The following is a 20,799-nucleotide window of genomic DNA, read 5'->3' on the forward strand; positions in this document are numbered from 1 at the left end:
CCATGCTTTCTCCCAGGCTCAGTGACATCACTGGCAGCAGAGTCTCGGCTGCTTCAGCACCACGGAGAGCAGCATCTCCCATCCCTCCTCCTCCTCCGCTCTCCTCCATCCATTTATCCTGCCACCATCATCACCTAGGCGGGGAGAGAGGAGCAGCACAGGCCTGCAGGACTCGGAGGTGGGGAGGGGTCCGGGCTGGTGGTAAGGGAAGCCTGCAGGCCTGCTGCTGGAGGACGGGAGCAGTCCTTTGTGGGTATAGGGAGTGTGCTCCTTCAGCTGTGCATGGAACCAAGCTTCATTCAGTCGGCCATGGCTTTAGGCTTGCCATCTAAGAAGGCTTCTTCAAGGAACATTGCTGTGGAGAGGAAAAATCTGCTCACTGTGTGCAGGTTAGAGGTGGGAGGGGACTTTCCTACTTTCAGAGGATACCTTGATGCAGAGCTTTTCAAAGAATAATTGATGCAAAATAAGTATATTGTATTAGGAAAAGGAAGGAGAAATGTTTCTGGCATAATGGAGCAATACATGAAATGAGGAGGGGGGAGGACTGTCTAAAATGGGGGTTTGAAGTGCATAGAATGCTGAGTACCAGGAAATGCTCATTATTGGGTATTGCATGAATAGAAAATGAAAGAAAGGTACTTAGAGGTAAATAAATGACACAAAGGGTGTTTAAACCAATGATTTTATTGAAACAGTACAGCTCTGTGTGTTATATGTATTAAAAAGAGTATAAAGAAGAGATAAATTATTGTAAAGATTAACCCACAAGGCATTGTTAATGGAGTTGATGGAGCTGATGCTTTCTATCGGAATGTTACTAATGTGATAACCGGAAGTGACATCACAGCTATAAACTGACATCACCCACTGGCTGAGTGAATAATTAGAGATATGTTAAGAGTGACAAAGCATTTGACAATGACAGGAATATGTGCCACAAGCTATATAAACATTTATTACTTACATAGCTTTTTAATGAAGTATTACCATGTTTTCAGTGATGATGTTACTCAGAAATGGCATACCTATCACCTTACGTTGCGTGGTGAATCAGTATTCATTAGAATATAACCTATCCATGCATTGGGAACTAAACTCTTCATTGAGAGATGAATATCATTTGTGGCCCATGTCTCAGCAATGTCAGTAGTATTGAATTCCTATACTGAATATTTATTTTGCTCACAAATTATCTGCCTCCATCAGAGGTGTAACTCTGGGAGACAATGGAGTCATCTGCTATTGGGCTCCTGCTCCCAAGGGGGCACCTCACCTTCCCTGCAAGTGTGAATCAGTTCATTGAAAGCCATCGATATCGATTCTGTGGCTGATTACATCTCCTAGCAGGACTACAGACATCAAAGTCTCTTTATTTTTAACATAATATACATAACATGTATACTCACACACATGCATACATATCATGACAGTATATAAGGTGCTGTGTGTGTGTGTGTGTGTGTGTGTGTGTGTGTGTGTGTGTGTGTGTGTGTGTGTGTGTGTGTGTGTGTGTGTGTGTGTGTGTGTGTATAGGGTGGAGGCACCAATATTTATCTTGCCCTCCGGACAACTGGGACAAACTTACGTCCCTGGCCTCCATGGTGTATAGATGAAGAGTATAACATAAACTCCTGAAATAATATTTTTCTGCTTGTGGATTGACAATGATCTGTACATTTCACATTATGTAGCACAATTCCTAATCCATTAAGGAAACAATATGTAGGTTTTCTATACGTGCAGGTTTTATACTTGTACCAAAAACTGCTTTAACAATTCTTACAACCGTGCTTTGTATAACTCTAGCTATGTAGAGAGTTTAAAATTGCATTATACAGCAAAAGGACTAGTAACATGAAAGACGGAATGTACTAAGCCTTAGTACATGATAAAGTGGAGAGAGATAGATGACCGTCCAATCAGCTTTTAACTGCCATGTTAGAGGCTTTTGATGGGATGTAATGGGTGCTTTTGACGTGTGGGGTGCCGGATAATCTTGGATGTTTTTTAAAAGGGGCAATAATTTACAAAGCAAAACTATGCCTTGCAAATGATTGCCCCTTTAAAGAAAACATCCGCAATCGGCTGTCATCCTGCATGTACAGCAACCTCTGTCTCCATTACATCCCATACTTTTGTTTTAAAAGTGACAAATAGCTGATTTATCTCTCTCCACTTTATCATTATCCAAGTCTTTGTACATCTAGCCTGGAATATCTAGGTTCTTCCAATAAATACATCTGAATTAAGCTTCACACTTTCACTAATGATGCCACTTTCTCTACTCTACTAACATTAAACTAATATCTGCACAAAGTGGAGGCAGCCACTCCTGAAAGTTATGCATTGTACTTCAATGATGACAATAGTTCTTACTACTTAATTTATAATCACATTTTTATTTGAACTCATACAATTGCTGCTACTATTTTGTATATAGGTAATGAATTTACTTTAAGGCATTGGAATTGTTTCTAGTTTTGCTAAGTCAGTGATTGTTTACATCAGTGGTCAACCTCGGTCCCCCCCAACAGTGCACGTTTTCCAGGTCTCCACACAGAATTACAGGTGTAATAATTAGCTCCACCATTGATCTTTTAAAATGTGTCAGTGAATAATGAGTGCAGCTGTGCACCTGCCAGGTGACCTGGAAAACCTGCACTGTTGGAGATTCCTTGAGGACCGAGGTTGAAAACCACTGGTTTACATGAACTGACATAGCTTTTAAAAGGGTAGTTGACTAAAATGTTAACATTAAATTTACTGGTTCAGCAAAAATACAATCGTCCTTCAAGAAAGACATTTAGAAATGGTAACCTGCTTTAAGCACCTGACCGCTGGTAATGTGGTTCTAATAAATGTACGTCCCCACTGTTCCTGTCCCGGTTCCCCACTCCACCAGGTTCTCCGTGAAGACACTTCTGGAGAAATATACAGCAGAGCCAATTGATGATTCCTCGGAAGAGTTTGTGAACTTTGCGGCAATTTTGGAACATATCTTGAGCCACCGATTCAAAGGTAAGAGAGATGGGACTCAAAGAGGGTGGGAATGAAATGTTAGGTGAATGCAGTAGCATTGGAGAGGAGTAGATAGGTTGATGTTTAGCATGCTAAATCAGGACTATATCCACATTGTTTTATATACCACCTCCACAGATCACAAGTTTATATAAAAATGATGATTCATGTTTTGGATACCTTTTGTATGAGATAAAGTGCATGCTAAAGCTACTTAACATATTTGCTAGGCAACCAACATCCTGTGCAACTATTCAAACTCAAGTGATACATTCTGAGATCTAGGTAAGGCTTTGTACTGCAGTGAAGCTGATAATGTTTAAATGTTTTTCTTCTCTATCTATACGAGCATAACATTTCTCCTGGCTTTTTTGTATCCACAGGGCATGTAAGCTGGTTTAGCACAGATGGACAGAGAGGATTCTGGGACTATATTCGCGTTGCTTGTAGCAAAGTTCCCAACAACTGTATCAGCAGCATTGAGAACATGGAAAATATTAGCACAGCTAGAGCAAAGGTTAGTAACAGCGTAGACCATCGTCTACATTTATAATATAGGGTACAACATTGTTGTATCCACAAATATGCTTCTACTACTTGGTGGGCCAAAGTATAGTAAGTTCATAAAACACAGAATGACATTGGGGATGAATTCATTTGTTTGAGAAAATGAGCTCCCATCTAAAGTGGCTTGGAGCTAATTCATTATTTGTGTGGCCTGCCCTGCCCAAAGTCTTGTTAGTTTATTAAGGTCTCATAGTATTTGTTTCCACAAACATGTAATATTCTGTCACATGTTGCAATGTTACTTTGGCTTTGTTTGCTGTAGGGCCGGGCCTGGCTTCGCCTGGCACTCATGGAGAAGAGGCTGTCAGAATACATAGTGTCAGCACTGAGAGACACCAGGACCACTCGGTGAGAATTACCCTTAATATAACATTCTTTTTCTGCTCTCATTGTAATCGCAAAGGAAAATAAATTGCGCAAAACAGCAGATGCCATAACCACAGCAGCTGTGTACAGAATTGCAGTCGGAGGCTGCCACGAAAATAACTTTTTGCTACTTCCCAAATGACAACTATCAATCATTTTGCAAATAAATTGTCCTTGTGACTAATGTCACAACATCATTGTGGCATATGCGAGGAGGGTATTAAAAGCATTGGAAGTTCCTCCAAAAATGGCCACCAGTTAGGAGGCTACAGGGTACTTATATGTTAGTTGGGTGCCCACTAAGCTATTTGGGCTCGCTTTGGGCTCGGTGGCTCGCCACACTATATAAAATCAACTCCATGCCGACATGGATAGTGAGGGTATAAGCGTACTAACTATAGTGGGCACCCAACTAACATAAGTACCGGCTACAGATACTAGAGCTCCAACTGGACCTCTAGCTACAGTCTGGGTATTTCAGTGTGTATAGGGTTACCTGGAAGTGGAGGGATTCCAGAAACCCCGGTGAGCATAAAACCCCTGGCAACAAGCAGGCACAAGATTTCTAGTTACGCCCCTGCCACAGTTGCTGAGCTTCCTCCTCATTTCAATGCCAGAAGATAGTAACTATTATTTTACTTTATATTGCCATAGGCAATACACTTTTTTATGCTTTCAAATGAATAAAAACTTTAATAAACTAGTCAGTGTGTTCAATAGTCTCGATAGTAGGCATAGACAGCATGCTCAGTGGGTGCACAGATGTGTTTGAACAGTTGGAGTAATATATTGACAATTAGAGTGTGAGCAATGAGGCACAATGGCATGAATACTGGGCTCTGTGTTTCTAAATGGGGCTTCTGTATTTTCACTCCTAGGAGGTTTTATGATGATGGGGCTATACTGCTGCGTGAAGAATCCTCTGTGCTGACTGGGATGCTGATAGGACTGAGTGCCATTGACTTCAGGTAGGTAAACATGCTTTGCACTTTGGGAGGTGATTCTAATCTACTTGCTAAACAGCGAGTTCGGCCCCATCCAGATGGTTATGGGACTGTGCATGTGCAGGTTCCCTTTGTGAACAGCTTTGGTGACTTGCATTGTCGCCGAGCCATGGGGACCCCCCTCAGGGGTTGCCCATGGTCACACCCAGCATTTCATGCGCATACCCATGGGAATGTGGGTGGGACGATGTGGGCCGGGGGTGGGTCACAGTTCTCATTGACTTTTATTTGCGAAGCCAGGAGAAATCATTCGATGATCGGCAACCATTAAATGATTTCTCTGGCAGCGACGGCATGTGAGGGGATGTGTTTTCGTAACACATCCCCTCGCATGGTTACAAGGGGAAACAGTGGCAGGGGGGAGGGGGGGGGATATGCAGCAGGGCGGGCTCTCCGGTGCTTGGTAAGCTGCGATCTTTGCAGCTTACTGATCCAACCAGAATCAGGCCCTTCCTCTGCTCTAGTTTCTTACTCTTATTCTTGCTCATGTTGCCTGTTCTATAATGTTCTAATATTGACTGAGTGTCCATTTTTTTGTGTCAATGCAAATATCTGAAGGTTTTGCATGTGTAGTGGTTCAGCTGTACCCTTCCCAATATTAGTGCTGAGTTACTACATTGGATAATGGTGCACTTATCCACAGCAGCCAATGCTTACTGTCTCATATGCACTACTTCAGAGTTCCCCAAACTCTGCCATTACAATCCATGTTTTAAGGCTGTCCATGTTTGAGTACAGGTGAGCCCGGATGCTGGAATTTGGTACTCAACACAGTTAATTGCACTGCGGATAATCCACATAATGTAATTGTATTGTTAGTAAATAAGCCTTAGTAGTTAGTTTTTCTTTTTAAAGAAAAACTTTTCTGAGATAATACTGGGTGTAATTGAAGTTCAAAGCTCATTATTTTGAATTCTAATCATAGCCGTTCAGGGGGTCCCAAACCACACACCTTGGACTCACATATTATACATACCCCTCCAGAGTCCTGCAACAGCGTCCCAGCCGGAGTTGTCTCAAGGAACAATGGGGTTTATTCTAGTTCATTCTTTCTGACAAAATCCTTCTTAGATGGACAAAACCATGTGCACTGCAGGGGGGCAGATGTAACATGTGCAGAGAGAATTAGATTTGGGTGAGTTATTTTGTTTCTGTGCAGGTAAAATACTGACTGCATGATTTTACACTTCAATATAGATCTCACTTTGAAGAAAAACCCCACCCAAATCTAATTCTCTCTGCACATGTTACATCTGCCCCACCCGCAGTGCACATGGTTTTGTCCATCTAAGAAGGATTTTGTCAGAAAGAATGGACTAGAATAACCCCCAATGTGCGGGTGTATTGTGTCCAGAGATCAGCACATGCACAGTAGACTCCAGCATATTGCTAGAGTCTACTGCTGCCAGAGAGGAGGGGGCCTGCAACAGAGGCTACAGACGAGCCCACACCTTTATTAGACGCCCTTGATTCTAATCCGTAATAATACATTAGAATATAAAACTTCAGTTAATAGTGTGAAAAAAATAATTTATAGAATATTGTACAAATTCCTAGTACATAAGCTTCCACTATAAAATGCTGGGACTACAATGCCACAATCAGAATTTGAATGGCATTATCATTTATAGTAGGTTGTTACTTCATGGTCATCCGGTTCAACAGTGAGAATGTTTACACTAATCCTCATGTGTTCATAATGTCGTCATTTTGAACATGTCAACATTCTGAACCTTTCTACATTATAATGTTGACATGCTGATTGCCAACATAGGGCCTGGTTCAAAGTTGATCGCTAATCAGAGAATTTGCAAATTGAGTGATTATCGAATGACTGTGCATGCTTACCAATGTAGCCAGACTTTGCCAGCATTTTGAGGTGGTAACTGGACATTTTTCTGGGCGTGTCAGGAAAAAAAATGCAGGTGCATCTGCAGATTGTTTGAGGAGGGTTTGAGATGCGATAGCCACTTTCACCCTGTCTCAGTCGCAGACATGTGGGAGGTTTAAGGTTACTCACAATTGCACAGGTGGCAAAAACTTTTAGATGGTTTAGGAATTGCCTGTGAATTTGCGAGGTGATAGATATTAGCGATCCATTCATAATTCTCTTGCAATGTAGCAAGGGGCGTCCTCGCTTTGTGTCTGGGCAGTGGCTTTCTCCTCACAGTCCACTGCAAATTCTCAGTTCTGAATCAGGCCCATAGTAACTATATATCACTCATATTACATAGCATATAAAGGGTTAAATAGTGGTGATGGTAAGCATTATGAGATCCATACATGGAATAAATGTGACAGACTACAGCGTTATTAACCCTTTGAGTGGTGGGTTTTGCTGGGGCAGGACAAACCTACCAGGGCAGGTTTTTCCTGCCCCAGCAAAACCCACCAGAGATAGGAAGCCGTCGCCGTCAGATGCCTGAACTCTCCCGAGTCCCGCCTGAGCCTGCCGCCTACGTCACTGATGCAAACAGTGAGTGAGTGGCGGCTGGTGGCAGGTGAGCTCCGGCGTACGATTGCCGGAGTGGAGGGTGTGTGGGGGGGCCACAGGAGGGGGGGGTGACCCCTAAAGGTAGTGCGCTAGTGGTGATCTGCTGGAGGCAATACTGGCGCACACTTAATGCAAAGTGGTATTCCTGGAAATTTTCCGGGACAGCCTGCTGCGGCAGCGCAGCTGAGCCCGGAAAATTTCCAGGTATACCACCCAAGGGGTTAATACCACAGCAATGGTGAGGTTTAATAGCACTCAGTAGACCCATTTGTTACTCATTCTGAACCATCTTTATGCTCAGCTTACTGATTTGAGTCATGCATGTCTTTCCCTTATATTTGTATCCTTGCAGCTTTTGCCTGAAAGGGGAGGGTATTGATGGGAAGACTCCAGCAGTGATAGACTACACCCCATACTTGAAGTTCACACAAAGGTAAATAAGGGCAAATGCATTGGTTAGGGTTGGTATATGAAGTGTGCTACTGCTCTTTCTTCCATGCTGCTTTATACATGAAAACATTTCCTTTTATGAAGATGGCCTCCACCACGCTGGGTATGGGTCATTAGGTTGACAGTGTATAGGTCAATCACTATTGGTCGACACATAAAAAGGTCAACATGCTGCAGGACATGTAGAAGAGGTCAACACAAGCAAAAGGTCGACATGTAAATTGTCAACATTGAAAAAGAGGACAGAAATTTTTCAAGGGTTTTGGTGTCTGTCAACATGGACACCGTATAAGTGTAGCACTGCACTCGCCATGCTTCGGGCTTAGGGCCTCGCTGCACTAATACACTGTCCCTCTATACCCAAGGGGGTGGTGAAGTATGAACAAGTCAATTAAAAAAATATAAATCATGAAAAACTCATGATGACCTTTTTCTGCCAACCTAAATCATGTCAATATTTTTCATGTGCCGACCAACAGTTGTTGATCTATTGAGTGTCGACTGAATGACCACATACCACCCATGCTGTAAGTTACGCATGCATAGCACCATCTTGTTTACCACACGTATTTACTACTACCTTGGGTTCCTAGTATATTTGTATTTCCTGTGATCCTACAAACATACACGGTCACCTCTGATATATACCCCACTTAATCGGCGCTGTCTGTGTATCAGAATGGTGAGTACAGCTGTACAATCACTCAGCACTACACAACACTATTGTTGATTAAGCCTTTTCGCCTTGTAAGTCTACAGACTTTATCCCACTGCTTTCACTAATACCATCTAGTATACGCATATCATCATCATCATCATCATCATCATCAGGTAGTTTTTCCGTAGCAATTAAATTGTCCCATTCAGTGAGGGCAAAACCAATAATAAACTCAGTACAAAATGGAAGATGATTGAGGCATGGCTTTAGTGAACACACAGGTAACATGCAGTTCACAAAATTGTTCTCTGAACGAATCTGCAAAAATGGTTTAGGGACACAGTTCATGTTAGGGGATATAGCAATCTATAACAGTGTCTGGAACATGGATTGACTGTTTCTCCCGCTTCTCCACCCAGCTATGATTACCTGAGCGAGGAGGAGGACAGAGAGAGTGTGGGTGGCAGTAGCAGCGAGGACAGCTCCCCCGAGCACCCCTATTTGCCTTTGCTGACAGATGAGGAGAGCTGGTACAGCAAGTGGCGGAAGATGGAGCAGAAGTTCCGTATTGTCTATGCACAAAAGGTATGTGGAAGCCTTCAGTACATATGGAAAATTGTAGGTGGAGTAAATGTAAATAACATTGGTCATATAAGCAGTAAAATTATAGTACAACTGGGAATTCTAGTACACTTAGCAGTGTACATTCCGAAAAATGTTCTCCCTTGCAAATTCCGCTCAGTGCCTCCCTTATCCTCAGATGACATTCCCCTGCAGCATCTGTAGATTCAGAGTGACTGGCACTTCTGCCTTGCATGGACAGTACCAATTTCTGGCTACCAGCACATTGGAACAGATTGGCTGCAGCGGTAAACGTCACTGAAACAGATCAGTCAATCCTAAGCAAGCCATCAGTGTCAGTTACCCTCACGCCGCTCCCTTGTTTTTAAGGATTCAGCTTTTCATTCTCACTTGTAACTTATTGAAATCCTTTGGTCGATACAAAATTAATTTGTTAGATTCTGAATCATTAAGGAAACGCTGTTCCTAAAAAATGTCTGAGGAAATGTCCTGTTCATCCTCGGAGCTAATGAACACATTCTCTTGTTACTGGAAACAGTTGACACTCATCCTTCTAATTCAGCATTTGCTCTGCAGACAGGGCAAACTCCCATGAGGCGAGAGAAGAACCACAGGAAACGGCAGAGATTACGTTTTTTTTCCTTACATTCTGGTGGTATCTGGGTGGCTGACAAACAATTTCTAAGTCAACAGTAGCTTGACACCATAAGATCAACATGCACAAGGTTGACATTTGCTCATATCGATCTTTTCATGTGCCACCCATGTACATGTCAAGATTTTTGCTGTCGACCATGAGCTACACCACACCCCTTTCTGGCCCCTGGCATACTTCTGTCCACTCACCCACTCTTGTTGGTGATCATTCATTGTGGAAGGAGCCACGTAGCTAACATTGGCCCTTATTCTGGTTGGTGCGGATATTCCCGCATTCTTACGGAGCGGTCCGCACGCCACGGTGTTCTGCCGCGTGCGGCCATCGTCCGTAGAAACGCCCACGGGTCCTCCGCATTCGGACGGACTCACTCTTTAAGAACAGGGCGTGTTTACGGACGACATACAAACCATGCGTGTGCGGGAGAAACACTCCGATTCTGCACGGTATTACAGAGTATTACAGAGTATGCTCGGAAATACCGCATCCGACCGGGAGCCAAGCGGTGCTACCGCCCGTAAGCGGAGTATTTACGCCAAACAACCCACTATTAAGTATCTTCTGCAATACATCACATGACCCACTTATTCAATTACCTATCCTCATAAAAAACTGCTTATTTGGAATTGGAATCAATTAGATGCCAATATATCCTTACAAGCATGCCTAACACATGCATTGCACACATTAACCCTTACAGCAATTGAAGTGCAATGGTTTCAATTAAAGCACTGACAAGCGTCCTATTAGTGAGTAATGAGTAAAGGAGTCGATTCTATTGGGTTCAGGTGTTAATGCTTGTAGTCATTAGGCGTACGTTCGCCTACCGCATGAACGAGTGGTGTCCGCAAAGCAATAGTACACTTGTGGACACCGCACATTTCTTCCCTTTTTGATCGCGTGCATTCGGAGTGGTATCCGAATGTACGCCCCCCAACATAAGTGTACTCCCCCGTGTCCGCCCATGTTTCCGCCCCGTTTTGCCCACTTTGAAACTACGCCCATGTGTCATTCCGCATGACGCCCATAATACGCCCATATTTCCCGACTGATTGCGGGCAACAGTTTTGGACGGGATTTGGCCGAACTGGTACGGAGTCAAGGCGTGGCACATGCGCGTTGCGTTCTCCACGCATGCGCAGACGCCGAAAAGACGCGATCCGAAAGTATGCGGTAAAGTCCGCGTCAATCAGAATAAGGGCCATTGAGAGAGGAGTAGGGAGAATAATGATTATCTTATCTCTCTTATCCAGTGGTGCCCAAACTTTTTTCAATCACGCAGCCTAGAGCATTAAAACATTTTCAATGCATCCCTAGGCAAAATGTTCTTATTGAGAAATTCAGAAAAGAAGTAAAGTGTGATAAAAGGTCTTCCTTTGGTCAGTTATATGTGATGGACCAGATTTGCTTCCGTTTGTACTTGTAGGTCATAATTGGTGGCACTGATTTTCCATGTTACATGTTAATCGGACCATAAATCATTTTAATTGGTCCTGGACCATCAACCCAAGACAAGTGTTCTGAGGAACCCAGTGGTGTCATGGCACACAGTTTGGGAACCATTCCCCTGTGTCAGTCTCCTTTCCCCCCTCTTGAAGATGGGAGGTATTAGTGCATTTATGAATGACCGAAAACACTTGGCTGCCAGAATTGTACTTTCTCATAAATCAGCAGTGTAAAATAAAAGAAAACAAACCAAATTTCCACTTGTTATAAAGGGATAATGATTAACTGAATAATACATGAATAGGGTATGTCCATTTGATGGAAGGTGGAAACCCATCAAACTGTTCTATTAAATCAATTTGACAAGATCATCAAAACAAAACTATTAAATATGGAAGTTTTTTTGTTAGCGCTGTTTTTAAAGTACCAAAATGTATACATCATAATCTTTTAAGTATCATACCAAATAATAATTCACTTCTAATATGAATTCCAATTAATCTAATAGTGAAATATGTATTCTCTCGCCTGGCCTTTTTTATTTTTATAAATAAGGAATAAGAACTGATACTTGTGTATACAGAGCCTGGATACATACGAGGGACCAGCAGTGGGGATCCTGGCAGTCAGAATACCGACGCAGTTATAGACAATACTGTAAATCGATGCCACCCCTGCTTCCTGTGCTGCAGAATAGCTCTTGCACATATGCAATGTACTGAACATCGGTACTTTGCGCATCAGGGTGCAACTAACGACCTGACCGGATTGTGGACCTATATTTTGGGGGAAATGATAGTACAGTAGTGTTCTTGAAGTCATTACAACCCAACATTGTCCCTTTATGTCCCCAGGGATATCTGGAGGAGCTGGTCCGTTTGAGAGAGTCTCAACTTAAGAATCTAGAAACAGAGAACAAGAAACTGACTCAGAGACTCAATGAACAGGGAGAGCAAAGTCTTCAGGAGAAGCATCAGCTGGAAGGAGTCATCCTTGAACTGCAGGAACAGCTGTGAGTGAGAGGAATCCTCTAAGCCACTCATACATTACACACACATTTAGACAACTATCATTACAAAAGCCAGATCAGGTACTCACCTTTACAGAGTAAGTATGCCTCTCCATGGACCATCATATATCATAGCCCTATATACGTAAGCTATGAAACAACTACACTACTATGCAGAGTAGAAAAGTTTGGTGTACCCATTCCACGTGGGAGACATATGTCTGCTCCTTAGCATTGTTTTGCTTTCTGACTGTATCAAACCTTTCCAATTCATATAAAATAAGCCTTTTACATCAGTTAATTAATTGGGACCAAATCAGACCGTTACTATAAATATTGCCTCAATATAACTATCGCCTAGATGAAATTTCTACACTTGTCTACACTTCTTTACCACAACTACCACAGCCCCCAGCCCCATAGCAACCACAATTGACAGCACTTACAGTAAACTTAAAACACCCAACAATATAAGCAGATATTTTACCAAAAGGGAAAAATGCCTCTTGCTAGTATTTTTGCCTTAAGGTGCCCATACACGGTACAATTATTGTATACAATTTGGACTAGATGGCATCACATACGTTTTGCAATGCAATGAGATGAGATCTAGTACAAGAGTATGTGCAGCACATACTTTTTGAGCTGTGCCAGGAGATGTGTGATGGGAGCGCGCATCTTATCGCACCCAGCAATTGTACTGTGTATGGGAAATCTGTTTCTTACCACTAGAGAAAAGACACTATAATTTAAGTTAAAAAAACATACAAAAAGTTTTCCCTCTACAGCAAGCCGCGAAGGCTTGTTCACACGGGTTGGACATTGAGTATTCCAATGGTTAGGATGCCAACAGCAGCATCCCAACAGTCAAAATCCCAATGGATCCCAGTAAGTTCTTAAACCCTAACTCTGGCCTTATCCCTTCCCTCTGGCAGCCTAAAGGTCCATACACACTGGGAATACAGTATTTACCCAGTGTGTATACTGTGATGATGTGAAAATCGCTGGCCGATAAATTGCTCAGTGAATACACACTGAGCAATTTTCACTGGGGGTGAACCACTAGTTTGCAAAGTAGGAGACTGTGGAATGTGGTTCACTCTGCCTGTAAAACAGGCCAACGGATGGCGGTGGCCAACTATGCTGATGATGCAGGAGCGCGCATCAGCACACACTAGGCCAGTGGTTCCCAAACTGCTTTGAATACCAGCACCCTGAATGATCATAATATTTTACAAGGCAACCCCTAAGCCAAATGTTTGTTCATTTTATATTTTTTTCAAAAAATCTCAATAAGTAAATTGTGTTTATATGTCATCCTTAGGGTCAATAATTTGAATTGGTCCTGAACCACTAACCCAGGGAACCCAGTTTGGGAACCACTGCACGAGGCGGTATAGAGCTCAAAGTAGCTCAAAACGGGAAAGAGCGCTACATTGAACTCAAAATCGCCTAGTGTGTAGCTACCCCTGTAGTTACTGGCAGAATTCTGCATCTCATTCACACACACACACGCACGCACATTGTAAAAATAATTGTTTTACCAATTATGATTGCACAAGTAGTGCAGGATAATACATGGCCACACTATAAAACGTTCAAAAACATTTTAACACACAATGGTGGGAATTTAATTTAAGCCATTTAATGGTATTCATATATTTATGAATGTGTTAAAAATACAAAAACTACAAATAAGGTTTGAATCCGATTTAATCAATGCTTTTTTTTAAGCAATTTGAAAATGTTGCATGTAAAAGTCAGCTGCAATTACACTCACACTAAATTCAGATATTTGCCCACTCATAATAGCTCACAGCTCTGTCTAAACACCTCCATGTTCTAGCACCTTTATCACCCATTCAGCCATAATGGAACAGGACACTCAAATTCGTACTTAGGTCCGCCATAGATGTGTACACTTGGCTATGTAGTATAGGCAGTGCTAAAGATCACAAGATCTGACAGTATTAGACTTTGCATCAGCCTTTTATAGTGTTCAAATCTATGTGCACGCCTGTAGCAACACATCACCTGGCAATATCATGCCATTTACCCATCCCTGGCAAACTTGTCCATCACAATCTGTGGCATTTCATAACTAGAGCATTCTCTCCCTGTAATTCCAGCACTGGCCTGCTCCCCTCTGAAACTGCCCCCATCAAACAATTCAACTCCAGCATTGGGGCCCCTCTTGTAAATCAGTGGCCCTCCCTTGGCAATCTTAATGACAATGTGACATCTGTTAACTCTTCGTTCTACAGAAGGTAAGACAGACAGACAGACACACACAGGATATGACATTAAATATTTTAGAACTATCAACAGAGCATCCCCTTAAAACCTAACGCTACTGCTAGGCAGAGCATCGCTTAATTACAGGGATTTCACCATTTCAGATGAATAATCTGTTATGTTGTACATGTCTCTCTTGAACTATTACCAATATAGATTTCATTTATAGCTTTCTGCTGTGTTTAGTCCTATACTGACAGCTGTTTAGAATAGAGCTTGCTACAGATCATTGTATTTGTGTGATGCCCAACTGCATTGGAAGTTAACTATGGGTCTTCTATAGATGTAAATATAAAGGCACAAAAGCAAGAAATATGAAGCAATGTATTTAGTAACAACTGCAGGAGGCTGGGCACAAGGTAATAGTGATCGCACAATGGCAGTTAGACATATATAACCGCATCACATTCAAGAGTAAATTTACTAAGATGGGAGTTCTGTTGCAGATGGTGATGTTGCCGATAGCAACCAGATCCCATCTTCAATAGAAAAATTATCTTAGTAAATTTACCTCTCAGTGTCTTACTCTCCTCAGACCACTGTATACCTCCTCAGTCTGTTATTTCTATTGTTTTTAACATTATTTTTCTCCACAGACATAGCTACCTGAGCACTGAGCATCTCTCTGCTGAGCTCAGTCTGAACTCTGAATCCCAAAGGGGAGAAGATAAACAGGATGGGGAACCCTGGGGTCCTATTGGTAAGATGAGGGGAGATAGTACTGAATCATGTGAGTGACTGATTTATCGAACACATGCAGAAAAGATCCCAAAAGAAAGCAATTTGTAGGGATACCTGCACACAAAAAAAAAAAAAAAAAACAGCACCTCCAGGATTTAAGTATAATTTCTGTTGCAAAATCAGGCTGCTAATTGTAAAATTTACTAAGCCCCAGGCAGTCATTGTAGCCTATGGGCTACATTACCCTACATGGTTTCTGAAGTAGCACAGGGTCCATTTATTTATCATAAGTTATTGGTCGAGATTTAGGTAAATGTGCTCCTTAATGAGATGAGAGGTGTCTGAGTGATAATGTAAACTAGCATTTAAAAACAAAAACAAGTAACACAACGCACAACTTCTGATCCCACTGCTCAACACATCAGACTGTCATTCCTTAATACAGTTCTGCCCAAGAGGAGCCCATAGCCCAGGTGCTGTCATTCAATGTGTTATGGAACTCACTCCATCCTTGACCAGCTCAGTATATCTAACGTTAGATTTTATTTTTTTTGTAATTGAATCAATTAGGACATAGCTCTAACATATGATAATTGCAATACTATATAACGTCAGGTCCATAAATATTGAGACAGCAACACATTTCTCACATTTTGGGCTCTATACACCACCACAATGGATGAACCAAACAAGATGTGCTTTAAGTGCAGACATTCAGCTTTAATTTGAGAGTATTTAGATCAAAACCAGGTGAACAGTGTAGGAACAGTTTCTTTATGCGCCTCCCACTTTTTAAGGGACCAAAAGTAATGGGACAAACTAAACAATCCTTAATCAAACTTTCAATTTGTAATACTTTGTTGCAAATCCTTTGCAGTCAATTACAGCCTGAAGTCTGGAACACATAGATATCACCAGATGCTGGATTTCATCCCTGGTGAGGCTCTGCCAGGCCTCTACTACAAATGTCTTCAGTTCCTGCTTGTTCTTGGGGCATTTTCCCTTCAGTTTTGTCCATCAAGTGAAATGCATGCTCAATCAGATTCAGGTCAGGTGATTGACATGGCCATTGCATAACATTCAACTTATTTGCCTTAAAAAACTCTGGTTGCTTTTGCAGTATGCTTCAGGTCATTGTTCATCTGCACTGTGAAGTCCAATGACTTCTGAATCATTTGACTGTATATAAGCAGATAATATTGCCCAAAAAACACTTCAGAATTCATCCTGCTGCTTTTGTTAGCAGTCACATTATCAATAAATACAAGGGAACCAGTTAATTTGGCAGCCACGCCATGACACTACCACCACCATGCTTCACTGATGAGGTGGTATGTTTTGGATCATGAGCAGTTCCTTTCCTTCTCCATAATCTTCTCTTCCCATCACTCTGGTACAAGTTGATCTTTTGTCTCATCTGTCTATAGGATGTTGTTCCAGAACTGTAAAGGCTTTTTTTAGATGTTGTTTGTCAAACTCTAATCTGGTCTTCCTGTTTTCGAGGCTCACCTATGGTTTACATCATGTGGTGAACCCACTATATTCACTCTTGTGAAGTCTTATCTTCATTGTTGAAGTAGACACATAAACACCTATTTTCTGGAGAGTGTTCCTGATCTGGCCAACTGTTGGGAAGGGGTTTTTCCTTCACCAGGGAAGTAATCTTCTGTCATCCACCACAGTTGTTTTCCATGGTGTTCCAAAACTCTCCGGTGCATTCTTCCTTTTTAACAATGTTCCAACAGTTGATTTGTCCACACCTAATGTTTTTTTCTATCTGATGGTTTTGTTTTGATTTTTCAGTCGAATGATGGCTTGCTTCACTGATAGTGACAGCTTTCAATTTTATATTGAGGGTCAACAACAACAGATTCCAAATGCAAATATCACACCTGGATCCAACTACAGATCTTTTACCTGATTAATTGATGAAAACCATCCTGGAAAATCTGGGAAAGCAGCCCTACAAAAACGGTGGAGCAAATAAAGGGGATGGAGTCTTGAGGGGATCGCTGAGAGTGGTGATTTCAGAGGAAGAGAGATCGCAGAGAGAGAGGGAAAAAGAGGGATTGCATAGAGAGAATCCCTGATTAATTCTCTCCACATGCCTTATTTTCTATTACAGAGAGAAACAATATGTGAACCCCACACACACACCATTTGCGGGGATGTATGCTGAGTACAGAAGTACTCACTGCATATATGGGGGCTGGAGTCCAGGAAGGTGGTGGCAGGACAGATGAGCCACTGCAGGGAAAAAAGTCCTGATGCACACTGCCCTGTGTCTACGGTGCTTTCTTCATGCAGCCTCTTCCAAAAGACTGCTGGGTGGTCTTCACAGTGTGCGCTACTTCCAACTCCTGGTGTCCACTGGCGGAGGGGGGCGTGGCCAATGCGCTTTACCCAGCCACTAGGCAGGATGGTCCAGCCCGGAAGGCATGGTAAATGGGCCTGACAGAGGAGGGTTTAGACCGGCCCACCAGTAACTGGCTCAGTCTCAATAGGGAATGGGAATAGCCCACACCTGTCCATGAAATAGCTTTTTAGTCAATTGTCCCATTACTTTTGGACTGTTAAAAAGTGGGAGGCACATATAGAAACCTTTGTAATTCCTACACCATTCACCTGATTTGGATGTACATACCCTTGTTTGGTTCATTTCAAATCCATTGTGGTGGTATACAGAGCCCAAAATATGAGAATAGTGTCTATGTCTATATATTTATGGACCTGACTGTATATGTACATACTTGGGCAGCAGTGAGTCAGTGGAAGAGCCCAAAAACACATTCACAAAGAAAAAAGCAAATGCATATGATAGTGGTACATTGGCAAACTTTCTCTTTACTAAATGGTTACAATTGGAGTACATTCAGATTTTATTGGTCTTTGTTAAAAATCAACACACATGATTCAGGATCCTAGAAAATAAAGCTTTCCTCAGTTTCCAAGGTTTTACTTTGTAAGTTAATTTACAAAAGTGTAGTAGATAGGGCATGGCACTTTTGCTGTGCCTGTAGCCAAATTGGGCAGAATCTTACTCCCACCCTACTGAGTAGAACTTTTCTGTAAACCCTTATTCTTTCAGTGTGATGATCTGCAGTGCAACATACCTCTTCAGCATCAGATAACTAAAGTTCTGTCATGGATGTTGACAAGTCCATTAAGATAAATCTTTGTTATATTTAACTACTTGATCCTTAACAGAGGAAGAAATTTAGGCTGTGCTTACATAATAACCACACCACTAAAATGAAGTCAGCTGTAGCTGTGTATAAAAGCTTAGGAGGCACCTATTCTGAGAATGCATTGTTATCTATAAAGAACAAGTGACATTACAGAGTAGTTGCTACTGTGAGATCACTGCATTGCCAGTGACAATGCTGCATTTATATGTATACTGAATCAGCCAACCAAATAGCTGATTGTGTATAGGCAGTGTGTATTGTGTGTAACATTGTGTATAGGCAGTGGGTAAATGTTAAGTATTCAAATTGCAGGTGTAAATGTATCTTTTACAAAAGTAGTTAGTTATGAGCCATACAGGCAAAGTATGAATGAGCACTAAAACATTTCCAAATTTGTATCCTACATCCCTCTGCCACTCAGTAGAAGTCAGTATCCCAAACGGTGTGCAATGTTTACCAAAAGCAGCGGATATCATTTGGACATAAAATTTGACTTTTTTTATATTCTTTTACACCACAGGTAAGGACCCTACTCCCTCCATGTTGGGTCTGTGTGGATCTTTGGCATCTATCCCCAGCTGTAAATCTCTGCCAAGCCTAAAATCCAATGAATGCCTTGTCAGTAATAGCAGTGAGACGAGCCCTGCTGCTAGCCCTAGCTGAGTCCTTCCTGCTTAATTTCACCTCCGCATCACAACCTGGGCCACAAAATAAGAAGCCTAGTCAACCTCTATATACCATTATATGTTACTATGAATAAATGGAGGCTCATCTAGGACCTCCCAACCTTATCATACAACTTTCTAACAATGATCCTTAATTACATAAATCACAGCAGGGAAGGTGAAAGCCCTCAGACACCAATCGAAGAATAGATTCAAGGATAACCAGTTCTTGATACCTCATAACACTCCTCAAGACATGTTTGAAGAACTTAATCTAAACTGCGACATCCACGTCCAAGAAGATACAGCTTATCAAGTCCTATGCAGCACATCAACCGTTACAGAAAACTGGCCTAAAACTGGTTTGGTCCAATATGCCTATTGTGATTATGGACCAATTGGAGAATTACAACTCATGAACCCTATGGAGGGCAGAAGTTGGCTCCTTTGTTTAGACAAAAGTACAACAAATTTTGTGCATCATACCAATGGTACAAAACTCTGGTTGTCATGGAAACTGCCTTCTCCAGAGGATGCTGTGCAACTCTGTCCATTAAACTGATAAACTGTGTTGGTTGGGTCAGTCCCTTTTCTGGGGTGATGGGCCTGAAGGTACTAAATACACAGATATAAATTCTGGATATTATTGCCTGTGCACCATAATTATGGATGAATATTTTTCACATAAAGATCAGTGCAATGTAGATTTTCTACATTTGCATATGTGAATCCCCCTTCCCAAAAAACGCAAACAGCAATGTTTCTTATACTTGCCAAGAAAACCAATAAGGTTAGCCAGGGGCATCATTTAACTAATGCAAAAACAGGGTTTTTCATTAATTGGCATATTACTTCATAGGAGTTTATGGCAACTTTGGAATGATTTGCGTTTTGGCTGAAGGAAAGCAGCATTGAAAAGCATCTATATCAGTGAATTTCAACTCGCGGCACACCAAACAATGATGTATAAAGCAGTGATAAGGGAGGAGAAGTGATAAATTGCCTGGTACTTTATTACCGGCCAATCAGCTCCTGACTGTTAAGTTACAAGCTGGGTTTAAAAAGGGACAGTCCGGAGCCGTTTGGCCAGTGATAAGGTACCTGGCACTTTATCATTTCTCCTAACTTACATCTACCCCAATGTTTTAAAATTGCCAAGGCATACCATCAGTCCCCCACAGGAAAAAACAGAACCATTGGCCCCCATATGAAAAAACAGTCACACTAGTCCACAGGTAAATAAAATACATTGGTCCTCGCATGAAAACAAGAGACCACTGAATACTAGATTAACTAGTTGTGGTGGTGGTGGCGGCTATAAACCGGTGTGGATATTTCTAGATCTGGTAGCACTTGAGAACAGCTCAAGGCACACTGGTTGAAAAAAAAAAATGCTGATCTAGTTCAATTTTGCTGCTGTGTGTGTTATTGTGACATGCAGGATACCAGTGAAGAGGACCATGTATTCTTAGGATTAGACTCTTGTTACAGTGTTCCCTGTCAAAGGCTGCATTCACCATTATTTTATATAGAGATAAAAGTACCAAAATAAGAGTATTGCAGAAATCAATGTTATTACTGTTATAAGGGGCATATTCACTTGCCAGCATGATTTAAAAAAAAATTCTGTGCTAACTGCAGCTAAAGTTTCATTACTACTGGTGTCCACACTCCCGATACCTATGGTATTACATTTTAAAAACAGGTAGTTAGAAGAA

The 20,799-nt window shown here is 41.7% G+C and overlaps 1 protein-coding gene across 4 annotated transcripts; it reads left to right on the plus strand.

Annotated features, from left to right (window-relative positions):
- The first annotated feature begins 9 nt into the window (after positions 1–9).
- On the plus strand, positions 10–19,652 carry RUNDC3A (RUN domain containing 3A). Of its 4 annotated transcripts, XM_083147418.1 has the most exons (12): positions 14–396; positions 2,906–3,021; positions 3,252–3,306; positions 3,405–3,538; positions 3,851–3,936; positions 4,833–4,922; positions 7,805–7,885; positions 8,980–9,145; positions 12,098–12,255; positions 14,382–14,519; positions 15,144–15,247; positions 18,937–19,652. In XM_083147418.1, exons 4-12 carry the CDS (start codon positions 3,509–3,511, stop codon positions 19,077–19,079), a joined length of 996 nt encoding a protein of 331 aa, XP_083003544.1. In that variant the 5' UTR covers positions 14–396; positions 2,906–3,021; positions 3,252–3,306; positions 3,405–3,508; the 3' UTR covers positions 19,080–19,652. The 4 variants fall into 4 exon arrangements, with proteins under 4 accessions (XP_083003542.1, XP_083003541.1, XP_083003544.1 ...); XM_083147415.1 differs by lacking the exon at positions 3,252–3,306 and having other exon boundaries at positions 13–389; XM_083147417.1 differs by lacking the exon at positions 3,252–3,306.
- The last annotated feature ends 1,147 nt before the right edge of the window (positions 19,653–20,799 follow it).

Source organism: Crinia signifera, chromosome 6 (assembly GCF_055691185.1).
Source record: "Crinia signifera chromosome 6, ASM5569118v1, whole genome shotgun sequence".
Lineage (NCBI taxonomy): Eukaryota > Metazoa > Chordata > Amphibia > Anura > Myobatrachidae > Crinia > Crinia signifera.